Here is a 27,557-nt window from a genome sequence, read left to right as displayed (position 1 = left end):
ACATACACTTGCATAAGGTTGATACATACAGCTACATATATAAACATACATACACTTGCATAAGGTTGATACATACAGCTACATATATAAACATACATACACTTGCATAAGGTTGATACATACAGCTCATGTAATGTTTTGGTGCTTATTTTGACTGCTAATAACAAATAAATATTAAATGTAGTTACTGTCATGACTATACTGTATAAACAAATAAAATGTTGTTGTGAACCAGTCGGAAAATACCACTACAAAATTCAAGGGAGAGAACTAGAAATCATGTGAATACCGATCCTTCTTTCGCTAAAAGAGTTCATTATTCCCTGGTTTTCTTGTAAAATATTTGAAGCAAAGAAGAGCATATGCTAATTATTTCACAATTCAAGTTGTATTGTCAAAATCGTTGCCAATTGGTATTCAATAAATATAATTGCTACATAAAAAGTGGCATACAAAACAAAGGAGATTTTTCTTAAAATTTTGACACAAAGTCTATTATGATGTGCGCAATGATGATATGGAAAGAAAATATATCTATGTTTCAGTTTGAGGTGAAAAGTCAAATTTTTCATAGTTTAATACTTCATCTGAAAAATAGCAAAACTTTCAATTCAAACAAAGAGAGACATTTAAAATATGTGGACTATGTCAAAATTGAAATGATTATATATTTGTTATCATATTTTTAGGCATAGCAAAAGAGTATAGCTCTGAACCTGTAGATAAAATTGTTGACGAAGGAGGGGTCGCACGGTTTGAGTGTAAGATCAAAGCGGTGCCACCCCCTCTGTACACATGGATCAAAGATGAAGTCCAGTTAGCAACAAATAACAGGTAAATATTAATTGTATAGAGATTCCTTTGACTGGTCATTATGGTCATTATAATATGGAATTATTATCTTACATGTTTGTTTATTGTTCCAATTATGTCAGCAGTTCATTACCTTTTATAAACATTTTGAAAAATATTCATGAGTAAAATTATGTCTTAAATGTTTATTCATACCCATCAACAAACATTGCTGTCATTGCTATAGATAGGTCATTGGGGGTAAACAGTCCCCAATTCCTCACTCATTAATGACTGTTACGAAATGCCAAATCCCCATTTTTGTCACACCTCAACTACATTTAAGTTGCAAATGTTTCTACAATTTGATAAGTTTGGTCAGTTTCAAGGGAACCATTAATGGTAAGACAGTAAGTCAGTGTATTTGGTATACAGTTGGAAAAGCAACACATCTCATTTCCATGGAGAATATTTGGCACTGTCCGTTATTCTCTGTCTATTGACATTGAAACTTTGGCATATTTTACATGTTAAAGCTTGTGATTAGGTAAGTTTAAGATGAACCACTAATCATGCTAATGGTAGGTGAATTATATTTTTTATACAGTTGTATTAGCTTTGGCACATTTTATATTCATGGAGTTTATTTGGCCACTTTTCTTCAGTAATGGTCTATTGACTGAAACTTTTGCATGGTTTACATGTATAAATAATGTTTGTGCTCACGTTAGTTATAGGGACCTTTTTGTGATAAATAAATAATACTTGGTATTCATTTATTTAAGCAATAGCTTATCTCTTTTTCTTGGAGAATATTTGACCCTGTCCAATCAGTCGTGGTTCATTGACTTTGAATGTTTTTGAATAGTTGACAAGTTGAAAGTATTGCCATTTTAATTTCAAAATTTGCGTTATACTATCAACATTACAGACATGCGCCACATATCTCTGTGTCAACAGTTTTATTTTTATTTTAGTCCAGTTTTTGTAATAAAACTGCATTAGGACTTTGTAAAAACTTTTTTACTTCCTCAAAAGGAATATTTATTTCCTAAAACTAGGATGTGTTAATGATTGTCTGTATGAAGAGCAGCATGACTATGTCAGGGACCACCACAGAATTTATTTTAAAGGTGGTTTTCATGAAAAAAAAATTATATTGAAATTACAATCACACAAGATCTTTATTGTAGATCATAATCTGTTAATTAGGAAAAAGATAAACAAATTGAAGACAATTGTAAAAAAAATTGTAATTAAGGCATGAATTTATACTTTTGAAGTAAAAATTGTCAAAATTTTTACCTATTCATCACATTTTTCAAAAATTCAAGGGTGGTGCTGAGAAATTCAAGAGTGGTGCTGGAGATTTAAATAGCCTGTGGTGATCCCTGTATGTAATGCTGACCAAATTGTCTTTTGCCTAATGACAAAACTGAAAATGATCACACTTAAAATAAAAAAAAAAGGCTAATAGACTTAATTAATCAAAGGGTTGTTTTTTTTCGACCTTTTGCACATACAATTTACTTATTTGTTCTATAACAATTAATAATTTCAACATGTTGCCTTCTTTGCACTGAACTTTTACAGAGAAAAACTAGTTATTTTATGACTGTACTCCAATAAAATATATTATCTGTTTTTTTCTTCAGGTATATCATTATAAACTCAGGGATTCTGCAGATTTTACAAGTGAATGCAGATGACGCGGGCCAATACAGCTGTCACGCTACCTCAGGTGGATTACATCACCTACCAGATACAGTCAATAGTATTACATGGAAGAGAAGTTCTGAAGCCTACCTCACAGTCAAATCAGGTAGGTAATACAATAAACAAATGCATTTTTGTCGATAGTTTTTTTGTGTTTAGCTACGATTTATTTATCTGATGATCTTATTTTTTTGTGTGTATTCATATAACAGTAGAGTACTTAGACACATTCATAATGTTACTGATTGAATTCTTTCAAAATAGGTGTCAGTGAACATATGATTATTGTATATCATTTTTGCGCCTGTCCCAAGCCTGGAACCTCTGGCCTTTGTTAGTCTTGTATGTTTTTTACCCCTAACTATATCTATCAAAATATGTTACAAACTGATCAAAACAGTGTTATTAATTGTCACTGTGTGCGTCAACAGATTATCAGTTTGGAATGCCTTGGCCTATCAAGATTACGGAATCTTATGAAGCTTGTATATAATGTAATTATTACCTGTTGTTTCTGTCATTGATATTTTACCTTTAACCAAAATTAAATGTGTATTATAGGGAATAAACCAAGGCCAGCAAAAATAGTTGCTGGACCATCAGATACTGTTGCTCAGTCTGGTCAGACAGTGGTGCTAGAATGTCTGGTAGATGGCAGTCCCAGACCCAATGTTAAATGGAGGCGAGAAGGTAAGTCTTGTTGGAGAGGGATGGAAAGGGGGGTCCTTAAACAGTCAGACCATGGTGCTAGAATGTCTGGTAGATGGCAGTCCAAGACCCAATGTTAAATGGAGGTGAGGAGGTAAGTCTTGTGACAGAATGGACTTGGTAGAGAGGGATGGAGGGGGGTTTAACAGTCCAACATTGTGCTATCATGTCTGGTAAATGGCAGTCCAAGACCCAATGATGAATGGAGGTGGGAAGGTTAGTCTTGTTAGAGAAGGTTTGGAGAGCGGGTCCTTTGTAGTCAGACAGCAGTCACAATTTTCAGTGTCAGAATGGACTGAAACCTATTTAAAAAGAAGCAATTCTGATGAACCAGGAATGTAATTGTAGAAAAAAATTAGCATGACTTCAAGTCCTGGAAAATTACCCAAATCCTGTGAAATCATTTTCACCTTTCAGATCTTGAACCTACAGCTACATATTTCTGTTAAATATTAAGCATTGATGATGATGGCCAAAATATAAAACACAAATAAAACATTTAACATGTTTTTGTCAGTCATTTAAAGAAAAAAACATGAGTAAACATTGCTGAGTATATCCAAGTTCATAATTAGGGTATATATGTGTGTACAGCATTGTACAGTGACTAAAAAAACTAGTAATGTGGGCCCATCAAAATCCTCAGTATAAAGGGAATCAATATATCAGTACTGATGAGTAATTTTGACAGATATCATACATTGTACATATATTTAAAGAAGGTGACATTTCTTGCATGGGTTTTACTTTGAATTTGTTGTTTATTTCTGTTCTGTTTTTCAGATGGTAAAAACATCACGAAAGCTGTGTTGCAGGGGACAAATCTGAAGTTGTTAGAATTGGAAGAGAAAGATACAGGCAGTTATATATGTGAAGTTTCTAGTCAAAATGGACCTTTAATTACTGCTAAGGCTAACCTCATTGTTACAAGTAAGAGTCAAAATGGACCTTTAATTACTGCTAAGGCTAACCTCATTGTTACAAGTAAGATGATAGAAAGCTTGCCAGATGCTATTGTTCACATATAAAATAAACAGATGTATTACACAGTATTCTCAATATATTTTGAGAAGAAGGTTTACAGTATAACTGGAATGTGTATACCACTGTCTGACATTTGACCTCCAATTAAAAAATAGATGTGGTATGATTGCAAATGAGGATAGTGTTCAAATGACATGTATGTAAACAATTATAGGTCACTGTACCTTCTTTAACAATGAGAAAAACCCATACTGTTTAGTTCAGTTAACCCTTAATTTCATGGTTCATTAATCATTGATCAAGACAAAGTTCTTCCTGATATAATTAGTAAACCCTTATCTCGACATATTATTTACTCATATCAGGCCCAGATTTTCGTTCCAACATTAAGTCACTGCAAATAAAAAATCCAGAATTAACAATTAATCATTTTATATATCTACATCCACAATGAGCATTTGAGCAATTAAAAAAAAAGACGTTTGAGCGCCAAAGTATAGGACATTTGAGCGCTAAAATTTTAGGACATTTGAGCGAAAATAAAAAATAAGCATAGGAAATTTGACCATAAAAAAATTGAGAATGATGAAGGAGTACCTCTTCTGTTCACCTGATATAATCTGTTACCTTTGTTCACCACTGGGAGGTGGAAGTAGGATTTCGAACAGGATATAGATGATAAAATGATGAGTTTATAACACACAAAGTTTGTCTGTTCGGCACTGAGGTGCATCAGTTTTCAAATTTTTGATGTAAGTCACAGCACTGATTGCAATTTGACAATGGTGTCAAGGAAAGTATAAATTGATGGGTAAATTTGATGAAATTGCTCATTATAATGGGCATGGAATGATTCTGGTCCTTTGTTTGTATGTTTTGACGTAGAGTGAATTGTGGCCCAGAGATAAGGGGGAAAAACTATTTGTCTGTGATGTAAGTTTCAGTCAATTAATCACCAATGTCTAAACAAGGCTTGTCGTTATGTAAAACTGTCATAAAATCCTCTACAAGACAGTCTGCTACTTTCTCTTGAGCTAAGAAAACTATCCCAAACGCTCCTTTCAACCATTTAATGATATCTGATGTCTTTGTATTGACCACTTATTCCAACTTTCTGGATTTTTCACCACCAAGCTTGGCCTAAGTGAAACCTTCAGCATTTCGTTTCAATTGACTGAAAAAATCCTTCATAACTTTCATACTTGTAAGAGGGACATAATTTCCGTTCTTGTAGCCATGAATAGTATATAATTGTTTAAAGAACTTTGGGCAATATTTGTAAGTACCATCCTTAAAATTTCCAGCACACTGCATAAATATATTTGTCTCAATATTCATCTTCCTTAATGATTCGTGCGAAATATTTTCTTAATTCATATAAAAGTATCGCAGGAAATTTCATTCAAACACCCTTTTTGAAAATCCAGGTAAGGTTAATATTCTGGCGCAAGAATTCCTATGATGTCGGCACTCAAATGACCCTATGTGCATTTTTTATTTTCGCTCAAATATCCTATGTAATTTACATGCAGAAGCAACAACTAATTATTGTATAATTACTTGCAGATAAAAAAACTTAATTCATTTAGATTTACCTGCTAAAACAACAACCTATTATTGATTATTTTTTCAGCACCACCTGTTATAATAGAGAAACCTAAAAACCAGAAATTTCCTAGGTCTCGAGTTATTATATTTGTGTGTGACGCAGAAGGATCTCCGAAGCCTAAGATAACATGGTATAAGGATGGACAGAGGATAACATTAATCAGCAACACTCATGGGAGATACAAAGTAAGAGTCTCATTTAGACCAGGGTAGTCGTGTGGTCTGTCCTATCACTTGGACCAGGGCAGTTCTTGTAGTCTGTCGTATCACTTAGACCAAGGTAGTCTTGTGGTCTGTCGTATCACTTGGACCAGGGCAATTCTTGTGGTCTGTTGTAACACTTGGACCAGGGCAATTCTTGTGGTCTGTTGTAACACTTGGACCAGGGCAATTCTTGTGGTCTGTTGTAACACTTGGACCAGGGCAATTCTTGTGGTCTGTTGTAACACTTGGACCAGGGCAATTCTCGTGGTCTGTTGTAACACTTGGACCAGGGCAATTCTCGTGGTCTGTTGTAACACTTGGACCAGGGCAGTTCTTGTGGTCTGTTGTAACACTTGGACCAGGGCAATTCTTGTGGTCTGTTGTAACACTTGGACCAGGGCAATTCTTGTGGTCTGTTGTAACACTTGGACCAGGGCAATTCTCGTGGTCTGTTGTAACACTTGGACCAGGGCAATTCTCGTGGTCTGTTGTAACACTTGGACCAGGGCAGTTCTTGTGGTCTGTCGTATCACTTAGACCAAGGTAGTCTTGTGGTCTGTCGTATCACTTGGACCAGGGCAATTCTTGTGGTCTGTTGTATGTAAACTTTGCATTTCATACCCTGAATGAAAACAAATATTTTTATCACACTTTTCTCAGACACCATTGAACAGACATCATATTTGGTCAGCAGCTTGAATGAAATAAGTTCTAATGTGTGTGCACTCTTCTCTTCATATCAATTGGACACCTACCTCTTGTTTGCTGATATTTTGAATTTATTGAGTTAGTTGAATAAACTTAAAAGATTTTCATCACACGTTTCTTCAGTACTACAGACTTCATATTTGGTCAGTAGCTTGACAGTGATAGATTCTAAGTGTGAGAGCTTTTTATACGACCGCAAATAATAATGATATGGTTTGAATAGGTAAATTAAAAAATTTTAAGTTCTTAGACCACATTCATTCTGTGTCAGAAACCCATGCTGTGTCAAATATTTAATCACAATCCAAATGCAAAGCTGTATCAAGCTTGAATGTTGTGTCCATACTTGCCCCAACTGTTCAGGGTTCGACCTCTGCGGTTGTATCAAGCTGCGCCCTGCGGAGCATTTTATTCTAATCTGTTAAACACCATCTATCTGTTTTTCTGATACTTTGAATTAGGGATGAGGGTATGCTCAGCAAGACGAAGAGGGCATTCTTCTTATTTCCAGATGTGTACATTGGATCCAATCATTGACATGACCACCAGATATACCCCCTTATTTTAGTTATAGATCTCGCCTTCACTGCTAAATTGAATAAACACATCACTGCTATATTGAATACAATCACACCTTCATTGCTAAATTAAATACAAACACACCTTCACTGCTAAATTAGATACAAATACACCACTGCTATAAATACAAACACACCACTGCTAAATTAAATACAAACACACCTTCACTGCTGACAATATATGTATTATGAATGATTATTTGTTACAGATTAAAGATGAAGGGAGACAAATTGTGATAGAACAGACTGTAGTAGAGGATTCTGGGTACTATCAGTGTATAGCAGAAAACAGTGTCGACTTTACATCAACATTCGCCAGGCTTCTCATAACAACAAAAGGTGGGTCAGAGGAGTTGGAGAATTATTACTGATCTTCTTTTTTCTGATAAGACACAAAGAATCTGAGTTTGCAAGTCCAAAATCAATAAAAGCAATTTTTTATAAAATTTATATGAAAGTAAAAATAAGAAGATGTGGTATGAATGGCAAATAGACAACTATTCTCCAGAGACCACAGGATGAGAATGTAAACAACTAGAGGGCACTGTATAGCCTTCAACAATGAGCAATTCCAATACTTCATAGTAGGCTATAAAAGGCCCAAGCATGACAAAATATGGAACCATTTTATAAGAGAGAACAAGCAGCCTGATTTATTCTAAAAACAACAGAAATTAAGGAAGCCCACAACAGAAAAAAAAGACAAAAATCACAAGTTCAAAGTTAATTCCAGCTGATAGTTTTCTCTGAATAAAATTTGAATCAGTACACATCCAATGGATTTAGTGTAAAGACTGAGAAAAATATGACCTTGTGCAATGTTAAGTTATATAAGTATTGACAGGCTGTAGAACCATAAGTGTTCATAGCTGTGTAGTAATGTTTAATTTAATAAAAAAAAAATCAATTAGTACAATAAGACAATATTGAAAGATCTTACTACAGTCATGATAGTGTTAAATTGATAACCTTTCAGAATAAGTTTATTCAAAGGATATATAAGTATACAGGAGAGGTTTGTATCAGGCCATAAACAAGAATATCTTTCTTTGCCCTAACCCTACCTACCTAGAAAATAGCGGCCTACTCAAAAGTTTTTTATTGTCCTGATGTGAAAAAGTTTTTTTTTAATCAGATAGGCATGAAGACTAAAAACATCTGACACATCAATTTCTCTTTGCTGAAAAAAAACCATGCCTACCTACCTACCCACTGTCTCTACCTCAGGCCTCTACAATAACTTTTTTTCCAACTTGTCCAGTTGGACAAGTACATACCAAAACTTACTTGTCCGAATGAAATTGTAACTTGTCCAACAAACATCTTAATAATAACCTTTTTTGCATTTTAAGTTGATTCAAGGAACAAAGTGAATTAAAACAATAGAACAGAATTTGATTTATATCTTTTGAAATACCTTTTAAAAATATGAGTCGAGAACAACTGAATCTAGTCATGTCACAGGACTTAGGTTCTAGTTTTCGTCAATGCCAAAGTCTCATCAGACTCTACACATGAGGCACCGTCTGATAGGCCTGTCTATTTCCACTCATTGGATTTGTATCCTGGTTTTTTAAGTTGAAAAAAGTTTATTCAAATTCAATCAATAAAAAAAAGAAGATGAGGTTTGATTGCCAATGAGACAACTCTCTGCAAGAGACCAAATGACACAGAAATTAATAACTATAGGTCACCGTATAGCAAGTATTGTTTTTTTCTTCTATATATGATCAAATATGATTTGGGAATTTTATGGTAAATAATTTCTTCATTTTTATTTAAAAAATATTTTTGTTAAAAAAATTACGGTATTGTATTTATTATAAAGCAACAGAATAAGGTAGGAAAACGAGGTACTGATTTGTCTTGGTCCCGAAATGTCTCCCATCTCCTGCGTTCCCAAACTGTCTATTAATCATTTCTATTAAATATGTCTCCTACGGTACCAAACTGTCTATTAAACTTGGAGCCAAATCGTTTCCGAGCTGGTGACAAACTGTCTTGTAAAGTTACCTATCTACAAAGCGCATCATCAGTAAGACTGGTTTCCGAGAATAGTATGTCTTTTACCTGTTAAAAAGTACCTGACAAAGAACCAGTTTTAAATTATCGATTTCAAGTAAACATGTCAAATTAGTACTTGTGTTTATCTTCTTTTCTTGTGTTTTGTTTATAATTACTTTGTTCATCAAAGTTGGATTAAATTTATTTTCTGCATAATAATTTAACTTGTCCCGTCGGACAAGTTTGATATAGCTTTTACTTGTCCGACCTTTTTTTCCTCTGGTACCGGACAATCGGACAAGCGTTATTGTCGAGCCCTGTACCTTTAGGTAGGGTTTGGGCAAACCAAAATATTTTTAAGTATGGCCAAAAGAACATATAAATAGAATCGCTTCAAATTGGAAAATTTTTATTTGAGTTTTATGTCCCTTAGTTCTTTTAACTTTGTGAAGCACTTTTGACCATAACATTATGCATGACTGATTATTTGTGATTACAGACACAGCACCTGGAAAACCTAATGTGAGTGCTGAGGCAGTGTCTAGTACAAGTATACGAGTCTCATGGTCCAGACCTGTCTTCAATAAGAAATGTCACATCTTGGCGTACTCTGTCACAATGAAGGTGTCTGACACTGGAAGTAAGTACAAGAAATGTCACATTTTGGCGTAGAAAGAGCAGCCCAAGGCCACCAATGGGTTTTCAAAGAAACAGGAAAATCCCACACCTGGAAGAGGGCTTCAGCTGTCCCCATAACAATAAATGTAGACTAGTTCTGTGAAATGGACGACACATTAAACTTCGAAACATACAAATGAACCAAAATATAAAAAAAACTGCACAAGACTATTAGTACAAAGGCTAGATGTTCCTGAAGAAATGTGGTTGGGTTAAACATATTATGAGAGATCTTAACCCTCCCCCTATATCACTAGCCAATGTGGAATAATCAAACGCACAACTAAACACACATTAACATATTTATTATTTTTCAGGTAATGTAGAAACACAAGTGATGTTGGCAACAGATTCAATGAAGACGTTTACAGGTCTGGTACCTTATACTAATTATACAGCGTTTGTGACAGCCTTTACAAGCCTGTGTGGGGCAGGGGACCATTCAGATCCAGTCACAGTGGCAACACTGGAGGATGGTAAGCATTTACTCTTATATAAACAGAAGGACAAACGGATTTAAACTAGTAAACCCCCTTCTCCTTGCAGAGCAGGGCCAGGGGTATTAAAAAAGGCTTCATAGAAAAGTATCTATAGAAACTATCCATGAATTTAATTTTTATGCCCCATTTATGGGCATTATGTTTTTCAGTCTGTTCGTTTGCCCGTCCATTCGTCCGTCTATCCCACTTCAGGTTAAAGTTTTTGGTCAAGGTAATTTTTGATGAAGTTGAAGTCCAATCAACTTGAAACTTAGTACACATGTTCCCTATGATAGGATATTTCTAATTTTAATGCCAAATTAAAGAGTTTTGACCCCAGTTTCATAGTCCACTGAACATAGAAAATGATAGTGCGAGTGGAGCATCCGTGTATTATCGACACATTCTTGCTTTGTGATACTTTCTAGTTCCAAAGACCAATATTTAGTTTCAATCACCAATTAGAGTCCTCACCTACAGCTAAGAGGAGTTTATATACTTGCCCCAATTTCAGACCTCAATCAGATTTTCTGTAGGTTGGTCAAAGGATATTTATTTACTAGTTTACATCTGTCCGTTCTTCTGTGTGACTGTTTGCCCAACAAAATTTTGGTCACACTTTTCTCAGGAACTGCAAATTAGAGATTTCTGCAATTTGTTAACAAGCTTTTATGTAAGCATGCTTTACCTTGGTGATGCCATTTCATATTAATTTCTCGTCCATTTTCTTTTTACGGAATACTTATATATTTTTCATCCTGTTTTTCCCAGGATGTACAAATCAAGGCTGTCTATAATTGTAATCACCTATCAGGTCTGCTTGCTATACACGGTGATTTATTTTTACATCAATCATCAACTTTTTACTGAATACTTATGAGAGAAAGGGGAAGGGGGGGGGGGGGGGGGGGGGGGGGTGTATCTTAAGGGAGATATAGCTCACAGTCAACTTGTTGTTATCAATTTAAGGATGTTCGCTCCTCTTGTTTTTGAATTTTTGCCAGATATTCGGAATCCTCTGGTTTTATCCATGTCATTAAAAAATTTTGCTTGCTTATCCCTAATTTTTTTTTCATATTTTTATTACATATAGTTTAAAAAGCCAAATTTGAAAATCTTATAAAATCCTTGTTATTTTTTCATAGTTTTTGAAATAAAAAAAGTGCTAATGTTAAATGTATGAAAAATCTAGAGAGAATTATTTCCCGCCAAATATTCAATGGCTTATATCTTGAAAACAAGCACACGAACCCTTCATTTTTTTCTGCTTTTCTAGTTCCTTTATTCATATACTATCAATTTATAACAGTCTTTTAAAAATCTTGTTATTTTGAAACAGAGTAGCGAACATCCTTAAACAGGAATTGATTTTGAACTGGAAGCCATTATTGAAGCATCATCTTAATAATATGTTTTCAGTTCCTTGTAAAGCTCCATTGATAAGACTGGTGAGCACAACAGCTAATACCATCACAGTAAAATGGGACCCTCTCCCTCGCAAGTTTAGAAATGGAGTCATTGTTGAGTACTCGATATATTACATGAAAGTGGAGAGTAAAATCATCATGAAGGAAACCACACCAGGCACAGCTATGTCTTTCCTTATCACAGGTTAGTAGTTATCAGTTATCTACTTTTGAGGAGGTCAATACTTTATATATAGACCTGTTCAGATTATATTGATTGAGGATGGAGTCCGAGGTCCTATATTATCTAACAGGTCCATATATAAAGTATTGCCTGATTGAAAGTCCTGAATTTATATATAAATAGAAACATAGCATCCATATACTTAAATACTGTAAATTCAGAAATTATTGCGTGCATTTATTATTGCGATTTTTGAAGAATGGACAAAAATGCGAGATTAATTATTGCGATTTCAGGAAAAACTGCATACAGATATATCGATCAGATATCAGAATGCAAGTTCTTATTATTGCGATACTCACTTAGTCGCATTATTCGCATTAATAAAAATCTTTGAATCATGTGATCATGATAACCAATGAAAAAAGAAGAATGCTACACCATATGCACTATTGTAGGGTATTCATACATAACAAATATATATATATATATAGATATAAAATAAAAATAATAGAATTTGGAATCAATAGATATTTAAATAATTTAAAAGAAAAAGAAGGGAAGACTTGCAAAATATAAAAATGCTAAGTGAATCGACATAAAGGGGCATAAGAAATGACGTTTATATAATCTTAGGTTTGGAGCCTGACACGGATTACCGTGTGAGAGTATTGGCATCTACCAAGGCTGGTTACTGTCGTATTGAGACAAAAGACTGGCCATGGGTTGACTATAGCACTTCAACAGGTAATAACGCAGGTAAGATTTAATCTTTACATCTTAGGCGTAAATAAATAGAGGATACTAATAGCCAAACAACAAACATCAGTTCACACATTAAAAATCATTGCTGAAAGGCTTTATGTGGTATTGTGCTTGCTCTACAGTATAGATTTTGTTCATTATTGAAGGGACCTATAGTTAAAACGGTATGAAGTGGATGTGATTAAACCAGTCAATACTAGTTTGTTGATGCCTGAATCAAGTGTGAATAATTTTTACAGTTTGAAAAAGACCCATACTTTCAAGTCATCTCAAAATGACTGAAATTGTGTGAAAAAAATTTTCAATCCTGGTCTTTGAATAGTAAGAGGCAAAAGAATAGATAAGGAAATATTATCAAGGAAAATTTGATGAAGCTGGGAATCATTCATTTTTGTCGAGCCTTCGACTTTTGTCGAAAAAGCGAGACATAGAGATCCTACATTGCGGCGTCGGCGGCGTCCACAAATATTCACTCTGTGGTTAAAGTTTTTGAAATTTTAATAACTTTCTTAAACTATCCTGGATGTCTACCAAACTTGGAAAGAAGCTTGTTTATGATCATAAGATAATATTCCAAAGTAAATTTTGTAAAAAAAAAAATCCATTTTTTCCGTATTTTACTTATAAATGGACTTAGTTTTTCTGCCAGGAAACATTACATTCACTCTGTGGTTAAAGTTTTTGAAATTTTAATAACTTTCTTAAACTATCCTGGATTTCTACCAAACTTGGAAAGAAGCTTGTTTATGATCATAAGATAGTATCCAGAAGTAAATTTTGTAAAAAAAAAATTCCATTTTTCCGTATTTTACTTGTAAATGGACTTAGTTTTTCTGCCAGTTAACATTACATTCACTCTGTGGTTAAAGTTTTAAAATTTTTAACAACTTTCTTAAACTATCCTGGATTTCTACCAAACTTGGAAAGAAGCTTGTTTATGATCATAAGATAGTATCCAGAAGTAAATTTTGTAAAATAAATTCCATTTTTTCCGTATTTTACTTGTAAATGGACTTAGTTTTTCTGCCAGTTAACATTACATTCACTCTGTTTTTAAAGTTTTTAAAATTTTAACAACTTTCTTAAACTATCCTGGATTTGTACCAGACTTGGACAGAAGCTTGTTTATGATTAAAAGCTAGTATTTAGAAGGAAATTTTGTTAAAATTTTGTTTCATTTTTTCCGTATTTTACTTATAAATGGACTTAGTTTTTCTTCCAGTTAACATTACATACAGTCTGCAGTTTAAGTTTTTAAAACATTTATTAGATTCATAAACTATCCTGGATTTTTACCAAATTTGGACAGAAGCTACTTACAATCAAAAGATAGTATAGACAGGAATATTTTTATTAAATTTTTTCCTCATTTTTGTTGAGCCTGTGATTAACAGCAAAAGTAGGCGAGACACTGGGTTCCGTGGAACCCTTACGAATTTTTTTTCTTGTGTACCAATTTTCATGATTTCATGGCTCTACAAATTCTGAATACAAACAGGAAATATATATAGGAAGATGTGGTATGAGTGCCAATGAGACAACTCTCCATCCAAGTAACAATTTATAAAAGTAAACCATTATAGGTCAAGGTACGGCCTTCAACACAGAGCATTGGCTCACACCGAACAGCAAGCTGTAAAGGGCCCCAAAAATTACTAGTGTAAAACAATTCAAACAGGAAAACAAATGGTCTAATCTATATAAAAACGATAAACACGTATGAACTACATAAACAGACGATATACATATTTCTTTTAAACACTTGCATTCATGGTCCATCTTTACCTACAAAAGTATGCCAAAATAATAATCTGATGAACAATAATGAATCTTGTGTACATGATGTTAGTAACCTTGCAGCCATGATATTTGACTTGGGTGATTCAATATGATTTGAATATGATTTGAATATGATTTGGTATATTTCAGTCCCGACAATACAAGTAAACCAGATTAATTCTACCTCAGTGAATGTTACTTGGCAACATAGTAGTGACGAGCTGCCTACAACTGGTTACCTGTTGTCCCTCAATAAAATCAGTAGTACTGAGCAACCTGAGGAGTTTGATCTGCCTGCATACAGGAGATTCTATGTTCTCACTGATTTGGGTTAGTATAGGTCACCTTAACAGTCCTCAAAAGTAGCACAGGACCGACAGGACATGCCCTGTAAGAATATATTGGATCCTGTCGGATTTTTTATAATTTTATAATACATTCCTTAGAAAAATTGGTAGAATCATCAGTTCGGTCCTGTAAATGCCAAACCCCAATTTCTATGACTGCTTAAATCATGTTTTATACTTTTATATAGTTATGACTTTTATTGTCCCCTGTGAATGCATTGCAAGGGAAATAAAAATATCGCTGCTGGGCAATGCGGGCATTAAGGTTTACCCTTGTTCGTTCTTACATTCATCCGTATGTACGTCCCTAAATTGTTTTCTGTTCGTTGATTTTAGTTTACCTCAACCAAATGTTATAAAACAAATACACAATGCTAATTACCACCAAACACTGTTCAAGTTCAAATTTTGGTGGCGTTACTTTCACTGTTCTCGAGTTATATTCCTCTGCGAATGGAAAAAATTGCTCAATTTTCGGTTTCCGCATTAAGGGCTGTTCCATTAAAACATACATGGTACCCAGGGAAGGCACTTCAAAAATGGGGTAACCACCTATAGAGGCAAATTAGAATTTCATTTATATTTCCACTATGCATAAACAAAGATGACACTTACCCATAGTTGAGATTTGGAAGTGCCTTCCATGGGTCCCATGTATGTTTTTTTTTAACAGCCCTAAGTTTCAAAGAAAACAAAAAGTCAGTAGGTTTGAAGTAGTACTTTGACTCTTGCATATTTACAAGCAAGGGCATCTTTGTCCCGTGGGCACATTCTTCTTCTATTTTATATACTGTGGTATTCATTTATTTAATACTCATAATCATATTTGCTTGTTTCATATTTCATATATTCATACATAATTCATCATAATTTTCATATTTCATGACCTAAACAGACCTGACATGACCTGAACTGACCTAACATGACTGCACTAGAGTTTTTGTGGCAGTTCTGTGTTTCTGTTGTTCCGTTGGTTTGTGACCCGGATTTGTTTCAGTGAAATCGATTTATGACTATTGAACAGCGGTATACTACTGTTGTCTTTATATATGTACTACATTTATATCCTCAAATATGCTTGCCGGCAAGAGTTGTGATTTTAACGGTACTGACATTTCACTATTAGTCCATTACTGTATGGTTGTTTGACAGTTGTATCCATGTCTTTTAGATTTGCTCACATATGTGCTAATAACAAAAAATAACTCCAAAATAAGTTGTATACCCCCTTTCCCAAAAAATAATGAATAAATATGGAAAGTTAGAATTAAAGTAAGTACATGATCTTTATTGCAACTGCACTCTCTGAAAACATATATGAATGGCACTCCTATCTTAAGATGAAATTCTTTTCTTGTCTATTTCATAAATTTTTAATTGATATGTATCTCTGAGAGTATAAAAGCTATATGTATAATTTTTTGTTCCCCACGTAACGTATTGCTGGGGGCATGGAAATATCGGGCGTCCGTCCGTTCGGTCTTGTTAGCACTCTCACAGGTACAATTCTTGCCAGATTTTATACAACTTATACTATAGGTTAATATCAGCAATATTATTCCCCCGTAGAGGAGGGAGCATTAAGTTTTATCCTTGTCCGTCTGTACATCAGTCCGTTCGTTAAAATCAGAAACGTTGTTACATACACGAGTGAATAAAACAAGTTGAGATATATAAACACCATATAAAGATGGTGACAAGGGAACGTCACCATATTAAAATGGATAAGTGACAATAGGAAATGAAAAATCATCTCTTTTATCATAAATTTTGGTATTAAGCTTCCCGTTAAAGATATAAATATCAAGATCCAGGAAAGGGCAGTGTTCATTGTTAGTTTTAGCTTTATTTAAAGTCAGATCAGCAGGATAAATCTTTTTAGTGTACATACTGAAGTCGTCATTATTGAGAGCCAGTATATCATCCAAATATCTAAAAGTATTATTAAATTTTTGTATCAGATGTTGTTTCGATGGATCTTTGCTGATTTTAGTCATAAATTGTAACTCAACAATACAGAAACAGGTCCACAATAAGTGGTGCACAGTTAGTCCCCATTGGAATTCCGATGTATGTATGAATTAACCTGTATATATGCTTTGCCTTTTAGAAAACAACACTTTTTATGTAGTGACACTTGTAGCCAAAAACCAACATGGTACGTCTGGCCCAGTGGTAGATGAATTCAAAATGGGCTACTTCACTATCCAACCACCGATAGATGTAAAGGTTGTGATGACCATGGAAACTAAAGTAACCTTGACATGGATACAGCCTGATGCTGCTTCAGATGTGGCCTATTATACTGTACGGTACTCCCATACCAAGTCTGATAGGGAAGACAAGAGATTTATCACAGTCACTAGGTTTGTTATATCTAAAAAAAATTTACAAAGATCTTCATGTGTAGCCTCCATTCAGTGATATGCCTTCAATATCTAAAAAAAAAATTTACAAAGATCTTCATGTGCAGCCTCCATTCAGTGATATGCCTTCAATATCTAAAAAAAATTTACAAAGATCTTCATGTGCAGCCTCCTTTCAGTGATATGCCTTCAATATCTAAAATTTTTTTTACAAAGATCTTCATGTGTAGCCTCCATTCAGTGACATGCCTTCAATATCTAAAAAAAAATTTACGAAGATCTTCATGTGTAGCCTCCATTCAGTGTTATGTCTTCAATATCTAAAAAAAAATACAAGGAGTGTCCAAGATCTTCATGTGTAGCCTCCATTCAGTGATATGCCTTCAATATCTAAAAACTAAAAAATAAATTTACGAAGATCTTCATGTGTAGCCTCCATTCAGTGATATGCCTTCAATATCTAAAAAAAAATTTACAAAGATATTCATGTGCAGCCTCCATTCAGTGATATGCTTTCAATATCAAAAAAAAAAATACAAGGAGTGTCAAAGATCTTCATATGTAGGCTACAGTGATTATTTTAAATTTTCAATATTTAGACCTTTTTTCCTGTATTAACGAGATGATGATGTGAGTATATAAAAAAAAATCTTAATAACTAGAAGCTACTGTAAACGAACTTATTTTAGCGCCTAAAGTTCTTTCTTTCCAACTTTGTGGTAATTAATTTGCGAGGTCTTCTTATTTTTATACGCCCGTTTACGGGACGTGTTATGGTATACCGTTGACTGTCTGTCCGTTGTCAACATGTCGGACATTAATTCAAAAACGCTTTAACCAATATGCATGAAACTTTGGTGAATTGTTTATATCTGTTGACGTGAGCTCCCTTTCGTTTTTCATAAATTTCGGATTTACCGTTTCCGAGTTTTGGGGTTTTATTCATTAAAAAAGGGGGGATTTTCCAGTTTTCGGACAATAACTCAAAAACAATTTCACCAATTTGCAAGAAACTTTGATGAATTGTTTATTTTTATCGACATGAGCTCCCTTTTGATTTTTATAAATTTTAGAATATGTTTCCGATTTATGGGGTATTATTCATTACAAAAAGGGTGATTTTCCAGTTTTCGGACAATAACTCAAAAATGCTTTCAGCATTTTTTATGAAACTTTGGTAAATTGTTTATATCTATTTTTGTAAGCTCCCTTTTGATTTTTATAAATTTTCGAATTTAGGTTTCTGAGTTATAAGATTTTATTTGTTTATAGTCTGACAACAGATTTACTAAGCATTGCGCAACAGCACAGTGTATTGCACAACAGCAAGAAATCTTTAATTGAATATAAATTCAATTCATATAACCAATTTCAAGTTCTTTGACTACATTTATTCAGAAACCTATAATATGTCAAATATTTAATTACAATCCAAATTCAGACCTGTATCAAGCTTGAATATTATGTCCATTTTTGCCCCAACTGTTCACGGTTGGACCTCTGCGGGCATATCCAGTTGTGCTCAGCGAAGCAGTTTATTTTGTTATTATAAGGGAAGATCCAAGTTTCACATATTTGCGACGATTTAAATTCATGTTATTTTTTTAATCGCTAAAATAAATCGCTCGTGAATGAATTACTGGTTTACATTATTAGAAATGTTTGATTTTATGATTGCAGGACTGTTGCTACCATTGATAAGCTGAAGCCTTTTACATCCTACCAGTTTGATGTGAGAGCCCATACAAGAGATGGTAAATCTAGTCCTTTCAGTAAACCTGTCTTCACACGCACCGAGGAAGATGGTAGGTTGTTTTTTTTGTGTCCAAAAATGTTAAAATGAAAACTTTTAGTATTACTTAAAAAGATCTTACTTATTGTAAGTAAATACCAATAGCATAGTTATAGCATTGAGCTTGTAAAGAACCCCTGATACAGTTAGGTGTACTCGATTCCTTATTTCATCTTGAAAAGAACCCCTGATACAGTTAGGTGTACTCGATACCTTATTTCACCTTGAAAAGAACCCCTGATACAGGTAGGTGTACTCCATACCTAATTTCATACCTAAATGTCTTTGATGTTCAAATTTTAGCTTGTTTATGTAGGAAAATTCCAGCAACACCTGCATAAAAGATTTATATACATCTTTCTCACCAAAGCTGAGTTTCTATGCATATTATCTTGATATAGGGTTGCTTGGTGCAAGTAAGCTACTGAACTCAGTGTGTTCAATATTGAATTTGAGAAATTATCACCTAAATTTTTGTAGACCCCATGTCAATACTTTGTTGACCATTACTAAATATCTATGTCCACTTATAAATTGCTTAATCTTATTTTCAATTAATTTATACATCTATCTTTATCTGTGTTATGGTAGCAGTGCACATATATGCAGATATATGTATCAATTCCCTGTTTCAAAATCTAATGCATTCTGGGTAATATTTTCATAAGCGTACACCAAAACGTTGTGATTGGCTTGCAACGTACCACACAATTGTAATTCAACCAATGATGTGATGTTGTTTTCATTTTGGGGAAATTACCCAGAGTCCTTTTAGATTCTGAAACGGTGAATTGATTAACATTTTGGACTTTTATTTTAGTTCCTTCCCCACCAGTAAACATGTCTGCTCTGATGAAGAATGGTAACATTGTGGTGACATGGAAACCTCCAGTATTACCTAACGGTCAAATCACGACGTACGTCATCAAATATCAACTAGGATCCGATGAACCTCTTGGAGACTGGTATACAATTACTGTCAATGGTAGGTTTTCTTAGTAATTTCTTCATAAGAATTATCAAGTCTGAAATTGGGTGGCGTCACTTTTACCGTTCTACAGTTATGCCCCTTTACAAATGGACAAATTGCTGAATTTTTCGTTTCCGTTCTCTAACTAAAGTTTGCCTCAACCAAATGTTATAAAAATTATACACAATGCTTATTACCACAAAACTCAGATCAAGTTTGAATTTGGATGGAGTCACATTTATTGTTCTAGAGTTATGTCCCTTTATAAGGTTATATGCAAATGGGGGGCATCATCTGTGTCCACGATTCTCCATTTATTTGTATCAGTATTAATTGTTTGTGCCTTATAGGGGTGCTGGTATATAGCTTCATACTTCAGAAAGTAGAAAAACTGGATAATCAGTATATAGAAAGAAACCATACGGTCTGGTGTTTCTATCTTGCATTTGTCCATTGTCCTTGACCTCATTTTCATGGTTCAACAATTGCTCATAAAAAGTTGGATATTGTTTTTATCATATTTTTCAGTTTATATGAGTAATAGGTCATCTAAATTGGGAGTATAGAATAATTGTTAGGTGTACATGTCCATTTGATGGGGTTCATTTGACCTTGACCTCATTTTATGTTTTATCGAGTTTTTATGATAAAGGTCCTTTCTCAGATACTAGAAGTCATTGGTCATTTCTATTTTTTATGTATCAATGTTCAGTTTTCATGATAAAGTCATTGTCTTGTATAATATAACTAATTGGACTGAATTGAATTGACAGTTTTTAGAACATTTTTTTTTATGGCAATGATATCAGTAGTACAATCTGTAGGCTCTTGTTTCCTTAAACCTTGTAAATAACAGATTAAAAAAACATCTAAAATTTGTATATGACAATCATAATAGCAAGAGACTTTTGTAGGAACTATAACATCATGCAGTTTACAGTATTCTGAAGGCATATACTATTATCTGAAGATGTTAGCAATCACAGGGGCAGGACCTGGTAATAGTACAGTTACTATTGTAGTCCCAGAGAAAGATACAGGTATGTGTCTAGTATAAGGCCTAGAGTAGACATTAATCGTCAAAATGGACTAAAATTGGTATTGTGAAGGTTATTCCAAATAGTTCTCGTCGTCCTGAATATGCATGAAATATTTGCCACTGGACGTTAAGCAACCAACAATCAATCAATCCAAATAGTTCTTATACTGGGGATTCATTATTATTCGTTGGATACCAATCTTCGTGGATTTCGTGGGTACATATGAACCACGAAATTAAATGTTCAACGAATAACAAATTTTTCTATAGGTGTGTTTGCAGACTTCGACAAAACCACGAGATTAAATATCCACCAATATGCAAGTTTTCCTTAATCCTCGAAAATTGGTACCCATGAAAATAAATGAATCCACAGTATACAGTTAACTCTCAATGTCTCGAACTTGGTTGACTTGAAATTTCGGATGAGTCAATATTTTCTTGTGATCCCGAACTTTACTTATTTCGACTCCTGATGACATTCTTTTCCCACAAGTGTTTTCCTAAGATTATTTTTGATCACCATAATAACTAATTAGCAATACACTGTAATAGATTATAAAATATTATTACATTGGTAGCATTGAATTACATTGATTTCCCAGTCAAATAAAAACTGATAATTTCACATGTGAAATAAACGTGGTTATTTCACTCTCTGACGTCATACAACAATAGGCGTTGTCAAGACGTCGATAACGTCGGATCAAAACAAATTGTGAATGCGTAGAAAAAAGATATAGTTCCTTACATTTTCTACATTAATTTCATTAAAAAAAGCCATTTACCAATGTAATAAAAAGAATAACTAATCAAAGAATTCAAATATCGAAAAATATCCAACTCGTGACCAAATAACACTGATAATTAACTCATGCGCTACGCGCATTCGTGAATTAATGTGTTGTTCGGTCACTCGTTGAATATTTTTCTCTATTTGAATTCTTCGATTAGTTATTCTATAATTATCGAAATGTTTTTTCATCAATTTAACATAATCATACATTAATGCACTTGGTTTGGAATAAAGTAAGCAACTTAAAACTACTCAATCAGCGTCTTTAATCCTTTGTATTTTCTCTCACGGGAAAAAAATCGAAAATAAAGGAAAGGAAATGAAATCTTTATGTTTTCAAATCTCTTGTATACTTGAATAAACAAATTTGTCAAATCACACTAAGAAAGAAAGAAAAATTTGATATACAGTGGAGATTCTTCTCTGAGGATGTTATAACTTAAATCAGGTAAATGATTAAGGATGTTCGCTGCTCTTGTTTTAGAATTTTTGTCAGATATTCGGAATCCTCTGGTTTTATCCATGTAGTGTCATTAAAAAATTTTGCCCGCTAACCCCTACTTTTCTTTTTATATTTTTATTACATATAGTTTAAAAAGCCATATTTGAAAATCTTGTAAAATCCTTGTTATTTTTTCATAATTTTTGAACGAATAAGGAGCCAATGTTAAATGTATGAAAAATCTAGAGAGAATTATTTCCCGCCAAATTTTCAATGGCTAATATCTCGAAAACAAGCACACTGACCCTTTTATTTTTTTCCGCTTCTTTAGTTTCTTTATTAATATACTTTCACTTTATAACAGTCTTTTAAATATCTTGTTATTTTGAAACAGAGTAGCGAACATCCTTAACAAAAACTTTTTGCCACATTTTGCCACATTTTGATTGTGATTTAAGTTGTATTTTGTGTTTACAGTTAGCACTCCGATTGGTAGTCCAAAAGACCAGAAGATTGGTATAATTATAGGCTGTCTAATTGGAATTGTGTGCATCATCATCTGTATACTGATAATACTATGTAGAAACAGGTAATAACATCTGTATACTCATAATACTATGTCGAAACAGGTAATTATATCTGTATACTGTAAACCGTGAAATTTTCGTGCCGTCTTTTTTTCACGATTTTCCAACAAAATCTAGATTCGTGACGTTTTGAATTTGTGATGTCCCAGTGTCCTACATAAGTTGTTGTCATAAATGATTTGGAAGCTGTACAGTTTTAATACATGTATTTAAATCAAGTGATAAAATCAATCAGAAATCCTTTTGTCGGTTCAGATTTAAAATTATTAGTCATGTTGCTTGTAAAAACACATTCACAATAAACAGAGAAGAATGACCTAATTAAGAGTGAATTAAATGCTAACAGAATTACTGCTAATTGATCAATCTTTTGATCTGATTGATATGTGCAACAGATACAATTGGTAATCATTTTTAAACTGATTGACAGGTGTCATTTACATAACAGTAACGATAGTTGTTTATTTAGTAATATCCGTAATGCCCACTTGCCGGAGATGTCTTCCATGTTAATTAGATTATCATGAGATAAAGTTTTGATTTCTAACATTGACTTTCCCTTAGAAATAAAGTTATGTTTTGTGGTATAGATCTGTCGTCTGTAAAACCGATGTTTTAAACTAGTCATCTACATTTCCTATTGACATACGGTCATGTATGATTCATCTTTGTGTTTGGATTTCCCTTGAAATATTTGCAGTTGTTTTATTTTCGCGCTTCAACTCTTACCATAGCGAAAATAAAACTGCTGCGCGAAAATTTCCCTGTTTACAGTACTGATAATGCTATGTCGTAACAGGTAATTACCCTACCACACCATGTGACACAGTATAAGATGTGTTGTTCTTCCTGTTACCCTACCACACCATGTGACACAGTATAAGATTCATTGATCTTCCTTTTACCCTACCACACCATGTGACACAGTATAAGATTCATTGATCTTCCTTTTACCCTACCACACCATGTGACACAGTATAAGATTCATTGATCTTCCTTTTACCCTACCACACCATGTGACACAGTATAAGATGCGTCGTTCTTCCTGTTACCCTACCACACCATGTGACACAGTATAAGATTCATTGATCTTCCTTTTACCCTACCACACCATGTGACACAGTATAAGATGCTTCGTTCTTCCTGTTACCCTTCCACACTGTGTGACACAGTATAAGATGCGTCATTCTTCCTGTTACCCTACCACACCATGTGACACAGTATAAGATGCGTCGTTCTTCCTGTTACCCTTCCACACCTTGTGACACAGTATAAGATGCGTCATTCTTCCTGTTACCCTACCACACCTTGTGACACATTATAAGATGCGTCGTTCTTCCTGTTACCCTACCGCACCTTGTGACACAGTATAAGATGCTTCGTTCTTCCTGTTACCCTACCACACCGTGTGACACAGTATAAGATGCGTCGTTCTTCCTGTTACCCTACCACACCATGTGAAACAGTATAAGATGCGTCATTCTTCCTGTTACCCTACCACACCATGTGACACAGTATAAGATGCGTCGTTCTTCCTGTTACCCTACCACACCATGTGACACAGTATAAGATGCGTCATTCTTCCTGTTACCCTACCACACCATGTGACACAGTATAAGATGTGTCGTTCTTCCTGTTTATGGAATACTTATATATTTTATCAGGATTCATTTCAGCATGCTTTACCCTAATACACGATCTCAGATTCATGGCTCATCAACTTCCTGCATACCAACATATATATTATACTAACCTATACAGGCCATGTATGAAACTTTTGTCAAATTTTTCTAGGGAACTACAAATAAGAGCTTCTGTGAAAGTTGTTATCGGGCTTCATAAATACAAGCTTTACTGTATAATGCGCTTTCAGAATAATATTTCTTCAACTTCCTGTTTAACTAATGATAAAAGTGGGGGTATCATACATGTAAGTGAACACTAACTCCCAGTTCTACATGTAGTTTCAGTTCTCTGTTTTTTTGTTCATTGTTTAAATTTAGAAATTATTGCATACATTTATTATTGCATTTTTTGAGAAATGGACAATAATAAAAGATTAATTAATGCGATTTCAGGAAAATCTATATACAGATATATGTACTAGATATCAAAATGCGAGTTTTTATTATTGCAATACTCACTGAATCGCATTATTCGCATTAATAAAAACCTCGCAATAGTTTCAGAATTTACAGTAGTTTGTTACTCTTTAAAATAATAACATTGCGCACCGATTTTATTTTTTTACCCAAAGGTTTTTTGGATTCCTATTGCTTCTACAAATAGCTACAAAGTAAGTATTTAGTTGGTTTGAAAATCATATATTTCTTAAGTAAATGGTAACTTAATATACATTAAACTTAGACTATTTGTTTTTTAGATGTTTTAGTAATAGTTATCCACAGACACAAACAACTTCTTACCATGGTAATGGCCACATACCAAACCATGGTAACGGTCATGTGAGTCGTCCGGCAGAACAGAGTTTGTTGGATCATCACCAGATGGAGCAGTTCACACCTATTCTGACGGAGAATCAAAATTGTGATTCCAAGGTCAGTTCAGATAAATGACATATTATTAAACAATTAAACAAATAAAAAAAAGTTAAAATTCACCTGGTAAAAGGGTTGTGTGAGTTATTGCCATCACTTGCAGTCTATTCTTAATACAAACTTTTTAAAAAGTCTGTTAATAAAATGTGCACATGTAAATCAAGCTTCTCCCTGTTAAGCGTTTACTTGTAAGTGAGTATAATTAGAAGTAATAGCTTAAAGTACATCTTGTTTATAAAAGCATGGACATTTGATGTGTATGCCATTTGGTCGTGACCTCATTTTAATGCTCCAGTGGTTACACTAAGTTTTAAGCTGTAGATGTGTTTCTCAGTAGCTTCATTATGATTGAAATCTTTGGAATGTGTATTTTAACAGTAAACAATAATTGTTTTTATGCCCCACCTACGATAGTAGAGGGACATTATGTTTTTCGGTCTGTGCGTCCATTCGTTCGTCCGTCCGTCTGTTCGTTTGTCTGTTCGTCCGTCTGTCCCACTTCATGTTAAGGTAGTTTTTGATGAAGTTGAAGTCCAATCAACTTGAAACACATGTTCCCTATGATACAATCTTTCTAATTTTATTGCCAAATTAGAGAGTTGACCCTAATTTCACGGTCCACTGACCATAGAAAATGATAGTGTGAGTGGGGCATCTGTGTACTATGGACACATTCTTGTTTGCCATAATTTTGTAACAAGTTTGTTACTGAGTATATGGTCTTCATCTCACTTTTTCAGTCCAGTGGTTGATTTTCCCAGTAATATGTCTGTTCTTCAGTAACTACACTAATGGAACAGTCAAATATACTTGAGTTTCCTAGGAATATTTTTGTTCTTCAGTAACTACACTAATGTTCCTACAAATAAGTCTATTCTTCAGTAACTACACTAATGTTCCTACGAATAAGTCTATTCTTCAGTAACTACACTAATGTTCCTATGAATAAGTCTGTTCTTCAGTAACTACTCTAATGGAACAGTCAAATATACTTGAGTTTCCTAGGAATATTTTTGTTCTTCAGTAACTACACTAATGTTCCTACGAATAAGTCTGTTCTTCAGTAACTACTCTAATGGAACAGTCAAATATACTTGAGTTTCCCAGGAATATGTCTGTTCTTCTGTAACTACACTAATAGAACATTCAACTATACTTGAGTTTCCTAGGAATATTTTTGTTCTTCAGTAACTACACTAATGTTCCTACGAATAAGTCTGTTCTTCAGTAACTACTCTAATGGAACAGTCAAATATACTTGAGTTTCCTAGGAATATTTTTGTTCTTCAGTAACTACACTAATGTTCCTAGAATAAGTCTATTCTTCAGTAACTACACTAATGTTCCTACGAATAAGTCTATTCTTCAGTAAATACACTAATGTTCCTACGAATAAGTCTGTTCTTCAGTAACTACACTAATGGAACAGTCAAGTATACTTGAGTTTCCTAGGAATATGTCTGTTCTTCAGTAACTACACTAATGGAACAGTCAAATATACTTGAGTTTCCTAGGAATATGTCTGTTCTTCAGTAACTACACTAATGGAACAGTCAAGTATACTTGAGTTTCCTAGGAATATGTCTGTTCTTCAGTTACTACACTAATGGAACAGTCAAGTATAGTTGAGTTTCCTAGGAATATGTCTGTTCTTCAGTAACTACACTAATGGAACAGTCAAGTATACTTGAGTTTCCTAGGAATATGTCTGTTCTTCAGTAACTTCACTAATGGAACAGTCAAATATACTTGAGTTTCCCAGGAATATGTCTGTTCTTCAGTAACTACACTAATGGAACAGTCAAGTATACTTGAGTTTCCTAGGAATATGTCTGTTCTTTAGTAACTACACTAATGGAACAGTCAAATATACTTGAGTTTCCTAGGAATATGTCTGTTCTTCAGAAACTACACTAATGGAACAGTCAAGTATACTTGAGTTTCCTAGGAATATGTCTGTTCTTCAGTAACTACACTAATGGAACAGTCAAATATACTTGAGTTTCCTAGGAATATGTCTGTTCTATGGTAACTACACTAATGGAACAGTCAAGTATACTTGAGTTT

The 27,557-nt window shown here is 33.8% G+C and overlaps 1 protein-coding gene across 1 annotated transcript in view; it reads left to right on the top strand.

The window, feature by feature from the left end:
* Positions 1 to 27,557, top strand: part of LOC127732549 (protogenin-like) — a 48,141-nt gene that overhangs the window by 15,852 nt on the left and 4,732 nt on the right. The window contains exons 3-19 of the mRNA XM_052241597.1: positions 690 to 834; positions 2,448 to 2,614; positions 3,070 to 3,198; positions 4,000 to 4,146; positions 5,834 to 5,994; positions 7,508 to 7,637; positions 9,802 to 9,942; positions 10,298 to 10,456; positions 11,879 to 12,070; positions 12,686 to 12,808; positions 14,744 to 14,923; positions 17,051 to 17,306; positions 18,987 to 19,111; positions 19,919 to 20,083; positions 20,983 to 21,108; positions 22,823 to 22,934; positions 25,316 to 25,490. Coding sequence (XP_052097557.1) covers positions 690 to 834; positions 2,448 to 2,614; positions 3,070 to 3,198; positions 4,000 to 4,146; positions 5,834 to 5,994; positions 7,508 to 7,637; positions 9,802 to 9,942; positions 10,298 to 10,456; positions 11,879 to 12,070; positions 12,686 to 12,808; positions 14,744 to 14,923; positions 17,051 to 17,306; positions 18,987 to 19,111; positions 19,919 to 20,083; positions 20,983 to 21,108; positions 22,823 to 22,934; positions 25,316 to 25,490 — 2,633 coding nt within the window. The remainder of the gene's footprint in view (positions 1 to 689; positions 835 to 2,447; positions 2,615 to 3,069; positions 3,199 to 3,999; positions 4,147 to 5,833; positions 5,995 to 7,507; positions 7,638 to 9,801; positions 9,943 to 10,297; positions 10,457 to 11,878; positions 12,071 to 12,685; positions 12,809 to 14,743; positions 14,924 to 17,050; positions 17,307 to 18,986; positions 19,112 to 19,918; positions 20,084 to 20,982; positions 21,109 to 22,822; positions 22,935 to 25,315; positions 25,491 to 27,557) is intronic.

This window comes from Mytilus californianus, unplaced genomic scaffold (genome assembly GCF_021869535.1).
Source record: "Mytilus californianus isolate M0D057914Y unplaced genomic scaffold, xbMytCali1.0.p SCAF_25, whole genome shotgun sequence".
Lineage (NCBI taxonomy): Eukaryota > Metazoa > Mollusca > Bivalvia > Mytilida > Mytilidae > Mytilus > Mytilus californianus.
The sequence above is the reverse complement of the archived record's forward strand: the minus strand, read 5'-3'. Positions and strand labels throughout refer to the sequence as shown.